General features: G+C 47.5%; 1 protein-coding gene across 1 annotated transcript in view; it reads right to left on the reverse strand.

The window, feature by feature from the left end:
- The window catches only part of MICU3 (mitochondrial calcium uptake family member 3), a 102488-nt gene extending 99230 nt beyond the window's left edge, over positions 1–3258 (reverse strand). Inside the window, exon 1 of the mRNA XM_004382786.2 lies at positions 2878–3258. Coding sequence (XP_004382843.1) covers positions 2878–3258 — 381 coding nt within the window. The remainder of the gene's footprint in view (positions 1–2877) is intronic.
- Positions 3259–8819: the final 5561 nt, after the last annotated feature.

Below are 8819 nucleotides of genomic sequence, written 5' to 3' on the forward strand. Positions count from 1 at the left end.
GACGGAGTAGAACTGCCCCATGTACGTAGTGTATACATAGCAGCCAACTCACAGCGACCCCCCAGGACGGAGTAGAACTGCCCCACGTATGTAGCATATACATAGCAGCCATGAAACAAAACAGAATGTTGAAACACACCAACATCAGAGGATGAAAATAGCTCTTTAAAGCACTAGGATAGCTGAAATTAAAAATTCAGGAGAGTTGGAAGATAAAGAGGAGATTATCGCCCATAAAAACAATTAAGGAACCAAAAAGACAAAAGAACTGGAATATCAGAAAGATTAGAAAATGACAGGATCTGCCAAGAGGTTTAATTTCAAACTGGTAAGTTCCAGAAAAAAGAGAACAGAGAAAATGGGGAAGAGGAAATTGTCAAAGAAACAATATAAAAAAATTACACAGAACGTTTAGATGTGAACTTTCATACTGAAAGGACCCTCAAGTGCCTAATACAAGAAAGGAAAAACTGCTGATAGCAAGGCTCATTGTTGTGAAATTTTCAAATACCCAGGATAAAGAGATCATAAAAGCTTTCAGGGGGGGGAGAAAAGATTGCATACAAAAGGAGTAACAATCGGAATGTAAAACTGAGACTTGGGAAGGATAAGACAGCGACTTTAGTATTATCTGACAAGAGATTTTTATAAAAAACCAAGCAATAATAATATAAGCAAATAAATAATTTACTAAGGAGCTCTGGTGGCACAGAGGTTAAGTGGTCAGCTGCTAACTGAAAGGTCGGTGGTTCGAACCCATCAGCCACTCCGTGGGAGAAAGATGTGGCAGTCTGCTTCTGTAAAGATTTACAGCCTTGGAAACCCTATGGGGTAGTTCTACTCTATCCTATAGGGTTGCTATGAGTTGGAATGGACTTGACAGCAATGGCTTTAAATAAAATAAACCTAAAATCTACTGAATGCTGCCTACATGTCAGGAGTACTGTTATGGATTGAACTGTGTCCCCGGAAAAGCTGCTCAAGTCCTAACCCCTGTGAACATGACCTTGGCTGAAACAGGCTCTTTGAAGATGTTATCCGTTAGCATGAGGTCTTGTGAAGTAGAGCGAGTCCTAATCTAATCTGAGTGACATCCTTACAAGGAGAAGAGACAGACAAAGAGGCGAGAACTATGCTGCAGCTCCAAGTCAACACACGGGGCTACCAGAAGTTGGAAGAGGCCAGGAAGGAAGGGTCTTCCCCTAGAGCCTGCGGAGAGATCACGGCCCTGCCAACACGCTGAATTTGGACTACCAGCCAATAAATTTACGTTGTTCAAAGCCACCCAGTTCGTGGCATTTTGTTATGCTAGCCCTAGGATGTCAATAAAGGTGCTCCTCTGTTTTAAATGTATTAACTCATTTAAATCCCAGAACTTCCTATGAGGAAGGCATCATCAGCCCCACTTCCCAAATGAAGAAACAGGCAGCGAGAGGTTCTGGGAAATGCTCCAGATACTGTCTCTCATCTTCAAAAGTAAAATTGATTTTAAAAAAGAAGAAAATAAAATACTATTTTAATGTTTCCTATCTTGCTAATCTGCTCCCCGATCAACTCTGGTTGATCTGGACACACGTCTGATGCTATTCTCCTTCCTAAGCCATGCAAATGGTTGACACACTGGACTTCAAGTCCACCCAGGGGCAGCTGGGGGAAAAGGTCTAGCCATCTATTGCTGAAAAATCTGCCACTAAAAACCTTACGGAGCACACAGTTCTACTCTGACACACATGGGATCGCCATGAATCGAAATCCACTTGACAGCAATGGGTTTTAAGCCACAAAAGTGTGTGTATGGGGGGTGGGAAGGATAAAGGCCGGGGGCAGTAAGTAGTATTTTAAGTATACATTGTATAAAAGTGGAGCTCAGGCTGCTAACCCAAAAGCTGGCAGTTCGAAACCACCAGCTGCTCCTTGGAAACCCCATGGGGCAGTTCTACTCTGTCCTACAGGGTCTCTATGAGTTGGAATTGACTTGACGGCAGCTGGTTTGGTTTGTTTTGGTTTGGTATAAAAGTACTTTACGCTCCGTGCTTGTGATTTGCAGCTAGAAGGTCCATAACGTAGATTCTCTGACCTAAACGCACTGACAACCTCCACCTAGAGAAATTTATCCACTTTGACAGGATCACCACTGTATATCTGGGAAAGAAGACACGCTAAATAAACTTCATGAAAATTTCAAAACAAAATAGCTGTCTCTCTTCTATATATTACGTTCATCTAAATTTTTCACACTCGTCTAACCTCTCAAGGGAGCAGGAGGTGGAGATCCGTTTTGAACAGATTTTTTTCTGTTCCAAGTGACATGTTCAATCATTCTGACCTACGACAAGGAGACGACAGAGTTTTGGCATTTCCTATCTTGGGACACTTTTGCAACCTCAAATCACTGTTTCCAAACTCATTCTACTGCACTGGGCCTCCTAGACTATTTGCTGTCTCCTGCTCAGCCTGGGGGGTTTCTTTCTCTCGCTTATGCAACCCTCTTCGCTTTCTGCTCATCAAGCCCTGGACATTCTTCTGAGAGTCAGATTTTTGTTTGTTTAGGATTTTGTTGCTGGTGGTTTGGTTTGGTTTAAAGGTGGTGCCTGCAGCGACCCTCAAAGTCCTGACGCATCAATGACAGCACCACCTATAGCTTCTCCAACACCTGGGTACACGAACCCGGTGCTGCCAGGCGCACAAGGTCCCGCTCACAGGGGCTCCCCACCCGCCGCCGCAGAGCGCACACTGCGACCACGGCCGGTCCCACGGTGACCCTGCGCGGATGTCACACAACCACCATTCCCCCCGCGCTCAGGTGGGGCACCAGGCGCCGTCCCCTCGGGCGTCACCTGCGGCCGGCCCGGTGCGCGCACGCGCTCACGCACATACCGTCTCCTTGGCAGCCGCGACCGGCATGGGGAGCAGCCCCCGGGCGCGGGTCGGGTCGTCGGGCGCTCCCGCCGGGCTCTCAGAGGGGCGTCCCGGCGCCGGCTCGGCCCGGGGGTCCCCGTACAGCTGGTAGCACACGAGGCCCACCAGCCCCCCGCCGGCCGCCGCCGCGATGCTCAGCTCGCCCCAGCGCCGCCGCCGCCGCCTCCACGCCGCCTCAGCCACGGCCCCCTCGTCCTCCTTCCGGCAGGAGAAGGGCCGGCCTGTGGGGCTCGGTGCTATCCCCGCAGGCAGCCCCCAAGGCCCAGGAAGGGGCTGGTGAGGCGAGAGCGGAGGTAGGAGCCGGGGCGGCGGCCACAGAAGCCTCCGCAGCGCAGCCATAGCGGGAGCCACGGGGACGGGGGGGACGCCGAAACCTCGCGAGAAGTCGCTGCGGGAGCCTCGCGACCGTGCGAGAGCGATCCTTGCAGACGCACGGCCTCCCGTGGCGCGGCGGTCTCCGCCTGCGCGCTGGGGTTCTGGGGCGGCCTCCCACCGCTCCGCCGCCCGCAACCCAGTCATAAATAACGGCTCTTGCAGCCGGAGGCACCTGACTGTGCGGGAACCCGACACCGCCGGGGTCGCCGAGTCGGCAGAACTCCCGCGCCGTCCGCTTGGCCGCCCCACGCCTTCGCTGGGCAGGGCCCCTCGCGCCGTTCGGCGTCTCTGCAGTAAAGTCACCTCACCTGAGCGCAGCCTGCTCGTCTGACACAGGCCGTTAATAATTTTTTTTAATTGTTGTAGTTTAAATGAAGTTTACATTTCAGGTTAGTCTCCCATACAAAAATTTATACGTACATTGTTATGTGACCCTAATTGCCCTCCCCATGCTGTGACGGCACACTCCTCTCCACCCCCAATTCCCCATGTCCATTCAATCAGCTCCTGACCCTCTCTGCCTTCCCATCTCACCTGTGGAGAGAAGCTGCCCGTTTAGTGTCTTGTATCTACTTGAGCTAAGAGGCACACTCCTCACAGTATCACTTTATGTCCCACAGTCCAGTCCAATCCTGTCTGAAGAGTTGGCCTCGGAAATTGTTTTAGTTCTGGGCTGATAGAGAATCCAGGGTACATGATTTCCAGGGTTCCTCCAGTCTCAATCAGACCATTAAGTCAGGTCTTCTCACTAGAATTGGAGTTCTGCACCCCACCTTTCTTCCGCTCCATCAGGGACTCTGTTGTGTTCCCTGTCAGGGCGGTCATTGGTGGTAGCCGGGAACCATTTAGTTCTGGTCTCAGGCTGATGAAGTCTCTGGTTTATGTGGCCCTTTCTGTCTCTTGGGCTAATACTTTCCTTGTGTCTTTGGTGTTCTTCATTCTCCTTTACTCCAGGTGGTTGGGACCAATTGATGCATCTTAGATGGCTGCTTGCAAGCTTTTAAGACCTGAGACGCCACTCACCAAAGTAGGATGCAGGACGTTTTCTTAAAGCTTTGTTATGCTAATTGACGTAGATGTCCCCTGAAAGCATGGTCCCCAGACCCCTACCCCTGCTACTCTGTCCCTCAAAGTGTTTGTATTCAGGAAATTTCTTACCTTTGGTTTAGTCCAGTTGTGCTGACTTCCCCTGTAGTGTGTGCTGTCCTTCCCTTGACCTAAGACAATTCTTATCTACTATCTAGTTAGTGAATAACCCTCACCCTCCCTCCCCACCCTCGTAACCATCAAGGAATGTTGTCTTCTGTGTTTAAACCTTTTCTTGAGTTCTTATAATAGTGGTCTTATACAATATTTGTCCTTCTGTGACTGACTAAATTCACTCAGAATAATGCCCTCCAGATTCCTCCACATTATAAGATGCTTCACAGCTTCATCGTTGTTCTTTATCGTTGCGTAGTATTCCACTGTGTGGATATACCATAATTTGTTTATCCATGCGTCCGTTGATGGGCACCTAGGTTGTTTCCATCTTTTTGCTATTGTGAACAGTGCTGCAGTGAACATGGGTGTGCATATATCTATTCGTGTGACGGATATATTTAAAAGAGCAGGATAGCTGGATCGTATGGCACTTCTATTTCCAGCTTTTTAAGGAAGCGCCAAATTGATTTCCAAAGTGGTTGTACCATTTTACATTTCCACCAACAGTGTATAAGTGTTCCAGTCTCTCCACAACCTCTCCAGCATTTATTATTTTGTGTTTTTTGGATCAATGCTAGCCTTGTGGGGTGAGATGGTACCTCATTGTAGTTTTATCTGCATTTCTCTAATGGCTAATGATTGTGAGCATTTCTTCATGTGTCTGTTAGCCGCCTGAATATCTTCTTTGGCGAAGTGCCCAAATAGGCTGCTTGTATGAACTAGTTTGATTATTGGCACCCTTGAAACTCTAAAGTCCTGTCACCAGGTGGTTAGATCTGTTACTAGATATGTCTGCTCAGGAGTCCACCCACTTCTCCTGTATGGATTCAGATGAGGTGCCCAGGTAGATAGGCACCAAGTGTGTGGTATAGGCTCTCACCTACAGTCCTAGACAGGCATGAGTGATTGGTGTAGGCACAGGCATCTGGTTGCAGCAGGGGGACACACTCTGAACAAGGCAGGGGGCTGATGGCCACCCCCAAGTGTCCAGGAGGAAGGTGTGTCCCCGTTCCCTAGAGTGCGTAGGTGGGTGGGTTTTGCAACCAGACTGTGAGCACCAGTGCTTTTGGCTGTAAGGACTGGGGGGCATCTCTTATTCTCGGGCCCCTATCATCTAGTTCTTCTGGGCTCAGTCTGGTGGAGGCTGTGGTAGTTGTGCTCCATTAGTCTTTTGGACTAATCTTTCCCTTGTGTCTTTGGTTTTCTTCATTCTCCCTTGCTTCAGTAGTCTGGTAAATTTTTAAAACATTTTTAAGTTTTATTTTTTTTGGGCGGAGGTGTTTAGTAAAAACTTTTTGTCAAAAGAAATCTTACATGAAGCCCCAAAATATGAAGCAGATATCAGCAGAGCATCTCTCGTTGACAAGAGGAGGGACCCTGAGCCTGTCCCCTTAGAGCTGCCTGTTTACCTCCCATAGTGCCGCATGAAGCACCTGCCTGGAATCTCAGGGCTTAAAAACTGCTAACCGTCTAGGATCTTAAAAGCCTGTGAGCAGCCATCTAAGATACTCTACTGGTCTCACCCCTTTGGGAGCAAGGGAGAATGAAAACAAGATACAAGGGAAAGATTAGTCCAAAGGACTAATGGACCACAACTACCAAGGCCTCCACCAGACTGAGTCCAGTACAACTAGATGGTGCCCGGCTACCACCACTGACTGCTCTGACAGGGATCACAATAGAGGGTCCTGGTCAGAGCTGGAGAAAAATGTAGAACAAAATTCTAACTCACAAAAAAAGACCAGACTTACTGGCCTGACAGAGACTGGAGAAACCCCGAGAGTATGGCCCCCAGACACCCTCTCAGTAATGAAGTCACTCCCAAGGTTCACCATTCAACCAAAAGATTAGACAGGCCCATAAAACAAAACAAGATTAATGGGGCACAACAGCCCAGGGACAAGGATTAGAAGGCAGGAGGGGACAGGAAAGCTGGTAATAGAGAACCCGAGGTCGAGAAGGGAGAGTGTTGACATGTCGTGGGGTTGTTAACCAATGTCATAGAACAACACGTGTACTAACTGCTTAATGATAAACTATAAACCTTCATCTAAAGTACAACTTAAAAAAAAGTAAAAAAAATCCATATTAAATGACCTGATAATTTTCAGAAAAGACTGAAAAAAAACCCTCTGGCAGATATAATCAGTAATAAACACTTTAAAAAAAAAAAACTGCTAAAGTGTACATGCCTTTAATTTTTGTTGATGAGGAAACTGAGATACTCACAGGTTAAATAATTTTCTCTGGATCATGCGACTAGAACTTGAACCTAAATATGCTGCCCCATATCTAGAAGTTCCTATGGTGGACTCATCAGAAACAGAGAAAATTTAAAACAGTCTTTCTCAAGGCACGTTAATTTGCAAAGAGTAGACTTGTAATCCCATTTGTTCAAATGACAGATATATTTCAAGGGTAAAATCATTCGGAATCCAGGGAAAAGCAGTGCTATGACGTCTTCCGGAGTATAAACAGGTCCACTCCAGGGACCTATGGAGTAAGACTTCAAGGACATTTATTGTAACATTCTGCTGTGAACGTGACTTGGCTACTCCTTCCTTCAGTCTTGGTGAATGTTCAAATTTTAAAGAGAAAGGACTACTTTGGTCTGCCCTGTGGACATTCTCTTTGTTAGTTTTTCACTCCCCGGCCCATCAGCTGTGCCTGCGAGGAACGGGGTGGAATCTTGTGGTAGAGAGGTTTCTGGGGAGCAGGGGGAACCGTTTCTCGTAGAAGGGCCTGGGAGGATATGCCAGTGGTGTGCTGGACAGAAGAGACGTCAGTCCTGATTCCATTTTAGCGTCTGAAGATTTCCATGGTATAAATGTTCCCACCCGGGCAGGCTTCAAGCTACCAACGTGGCATTACTGACCACTGAGTTCAGAAGAGATATGCAGTAGCACATCATTACATAGAGTCTCCACCATTAACATACACAAGACACAATAGGTAGATAGGAGTAAAATAATTGGGAAGTGACGATATTTTTGAGCCCTAGTGGCGCAGTGGTTAAAGAGCTTGGCTGCTGAGCGGCTCACCAAAAGTTGGTGGTTCGAACCCACCAGCTGGTCTGCGGGACAAAGATGTAGGAAAAAGAGATAATTGGGAAGTGATGATATTTTAGTACTTTCTACCTTTGTATTAAATTTATATTAAATTTAAATTTTATATAATTTAAGCAAATTTTAGTAAGTTTATATAATTTAATTTTTAATCATGTTCCTGTGCATTGGTCTTCTAGGTCTGCCAAAACAAATTACCACAAACTGGGGGGCTTAAACCAACAGAAATTGATCTTCTCACAGTTCTGGAGGCTAGAAGTCCGAATTCCAGATGTTGGCAGGTCCACGCCCCCTTGGAAGCTTGTCGGGGACGATCCTTCCTTGCCTCCCCCAGTTTCTGGTAGCCCCAGGCTTTCCTTGGCTCGTGGCAGGAAGCGCCAGTCTCTGCCTGTTTTCATACAGCCGTCTTTCCTGTACACCTCTGTGTGTCTGTGTTTCTCTTCTTATAAGGGCACCAGTCGTGCTGGGTTAGGGCCCACTGTACGTCACTATCACCTCGTGTTACCCACTGTCATTTCACCTGCACAGATCCTCTTTTCAAATAAGGTCACATGCATAGTTACTGGGGGTTAGGACTTCAACATATCTGGGGGACACAACTCAACCTATCATACTCTGTTTAACCACTGGCTCACAGAATTTCTGAAAATGTAACCATCACCTCTAGTGAGCTAGTGCAAGCTGGCTCTAGCCCCCCAAACCCACTGTGACAAGTTGATTGCGACTCATAGTGGCCCTATTGGATGGGGTAGAACTGCCTCCGAGGGTTTCCAAGGCTGTAAATCTTTATGAAAGCAGACCGCCACATCTTTCTCCCAAGAAGCCGCTGGTGGGTTTAAACCACTGACCTTTCAGTTAGCAGTCTAGCACTTAACCACTGCGCCACCAAGGCTCCTACAGCCCACCACCATCAGGTATGTAAAAATCACCGTCTCTGTTAGACTGGGAGATCTCATAGACCAGTGTTGGAGCCAAGGAGTTAACACTGGGAGTAGGACCTAAGACTAAGCCAAAAAAGACCAGGATTGAGAATTTGCCTTTAGCTACAAATGACAAAATGACTTCACCGATCCTGGTGGCGCAATGGTTAAAGCACTCGGCTGCTAACCAGGAGGTCGGCGGTTCGAACCCATCAGCGGCTCCATCGGAGAACGCTGTGGCAGTCTGCTTCCATAAAGATTTACAGCCTTGGAAACCCTATGGGGCAGTTCTACTCTGTCCTATAGGGTTGCTATGAGTAGGAATCGACTCGATGGC

Source organism: Trichechus manatus, unplaced genomic scaffold, assembly GCF_000243295.1.
Source record: "Trichechus manatus latirostris isolate Lorelei unplaced genomic scaffold, TriManLat1.0 scaffold00099, whole genome shotgun sequence".
Classification (NCBI taxonomy): domain Eukaryota; kingdom Metazoa; phylum Chordata; class Mammalia; order Sirenia; family Trichechidae; genus Trichechus; species Trichechus manatus.